Source organism: Phalaenopsis equestris, unplaced genomic scaffold (assembly GCF_001263595.1).
Source record: "Phalaenopsis equestris unplaced genomic scaffold, ASM126359v1 Scaffold000016, whole genome shotgun sequence".
In the NCBI taxonomy this organism is placed as follows: domain Eukaryota; kingdom Viridiplantae; phylum Streptophyta; class Magnoliopsida; order Asparagales; family Orchidaceae; genus Phalaenopsis; species Phalaenopsis equestris.
Window position 1 is genome coordinate 685,934 of NW_018164458.1, and position 1,956 is coordinate 687,889.

Genomic DNA, 1,956 nt, shown 5'->3' on the forward strand with positions numbered 1-1,956 from the left:
CCCCAGACGCCGGCCGATGCGCCCCGGTCTCGCGCTGAAGAATGAATACCGCCGCCTTAAGCAAACCATGATGAACGTACCCGCCGTCGAACATCTGCATACCTAAGCGATTGTCGAGAAGAACCTTGTAATCACTCTCGCGGACGAGATTGAGACCTCGGATGGCGAGGATGATCTCGTGATGGTCGTGATCGGCGTAGATGATGTAGGGCGGGCACCGGCCGTGTGTCTGATCGTAGCCGACGCGCTTGATGATCCAGCAAGGGTTCATTCCATAGCCACCTGGAGGGGGAAAGCGAGGGGTGGAGAGGTCGGGCTCGTAGACGGCGAGGATGGTGCGGCAGATGCGGGGTACGGGTTCGAAGGCTTCGGTGGTGGCAAGTGGCCATGATTCTGAGTCGTAGGCACCGATGTAGGTAAGGCGCTTCCAGGCCCAACGAGAACAGCCGAGACAGACGACACATTCCAGGCCGCAAAACACCGACATCCACGGCGACGATAGAGGCGGAAGGAAGGTGGCGAGGAAGCGTGGGAGTTGAGTGGAGTGGAAGATTCGAGTGTTTGAGGGGAGGCCAGATACATAAGGAGCTAGGAGCTTCGGAGTTTGCCCGCATGGCGGTATTTAATAGGTTCGGACCTGTAAGCTAGCGGAAGTATCGCAGTTTTAAAAATTTATGTGCATATCAGTCAATTCAAAGGGTGTAAACTGGTTGGGTTGAGCTTGAGCTGTATGCGCAGGTCAGGCATCAATTTATCGGTTATAAGTCTTTTCTGATCTATGATTCGATTCTTCTGGTGAAGAGTGTATTACTCGATTTATTAGGCGCATGGGGGATGATGAGGACTCGTATAATAACCTCAGGATATGTCTTTTTTTTTAATATCATTTGAGTAATTATAATTTAACTTTTGATTTTTTTTATTTTTAATTAATTTCATAATTTAATATTGATATTTGAATTTGCTAGGCATACTAATTGTTTTTCAAGTAATGTTGTAAGAGAAAAATAAAGATACTCATAAATGCTTAGATAAATAATTTTCTCTATTATATAAAATTAGTTGGTGGATGCCACCTTTATTATCTAACTTTCAATTTTTGTTGATTGTTCGTTACAATGTGTGTGTCGATAAAAAACACTTGTGATGGCTATACTATCACCAATGTTATCTTTCTTTTATTTATCTATGTATATTATTAGACTGTTTTCTTTTAATGTTTTCAAACAAATTATATGTATATATATATATATATATATATTATACTCATTTTTAATAATATTGCACTTTAAAAGATTAGATTTTGCTTGTTTTTTATTGCAGGTACAAGGGATAGAGTTTTGAAGAAAAATGATAAAAACGGAGCAAAATGGGATCAAATGGAGCAAAGGAGCACAAAGTGAACTAGCGCCTAGGTGTCATACCCGTACGTGAAAACAGAGAGCTTTCCCATGTGAAGAAAGAAGAAGACGAATAGAGGCAGAAAACTTTCCCCAATTTTTTAAGGGAAAATCTACGACCCTTACATGAGAGAGACTTCATACAGTTTGTCTACCATAGAGGACAAGTCTGAGTCTGCTACAGAGCCGACGTTACTGGCAATTACAGATGAGCTTTTTGCGGGTTGTCCGACGTGCAACACTGAGATCCCTAGACAGATACCAGACAACGGGAGCATTTGTGGAATGCCCAGAACGTAACGTCCTCCACTTGGAGCGTTACAACACTTTGGAGGAGTACGTATCTAATGACAGTGGATTTCACACTACCGGCCACTCAGTAGGGGTCCTTGATGTAGAAGGAATATCTTTGGTCTTACTTGTAGATCTCCAATCAAAATGAGATTCATATATCTTTATATTGGCAGGCCCAATAGGTTTTAGAGGCTCAATCCTCTCCTCCTCAGACCTAAAATCAACTCATGCCTATTCATAGAGTGTAAAAATAAGTGCAGGG

General features: G+C 42.5%; 2 protein-coding genes across 2 annotated transcripts in view; both read right to left on the reverse strand.

The window, feature by feature from the left end:
* The window catches only part of LOC110018367, a 29,569-nt gene extending 28,992 nt beyond the window's left edge, over nucleotides 1-577 (reverse strand). The window contains exon 1 of the mRNA XM_020715658.1: nucleotides 9-577. Coding sequence (XP_020571317.1) covers nucleotides 9-487 — 479 coding nt within the window. The 5' untranslated portion in view covers nucleotides 488-577. The remainder of the gene's footprint in view (nucleotides 1-8) is intronic.
* The window catches only part of LOC110018360, a gene marked incomplete in the record, with an annotated part of 146,098 nt that overhangs the window by 131,334 nt on the left and 12,808 nt on the right, over nucleotides 1-1,956 (reverse strand).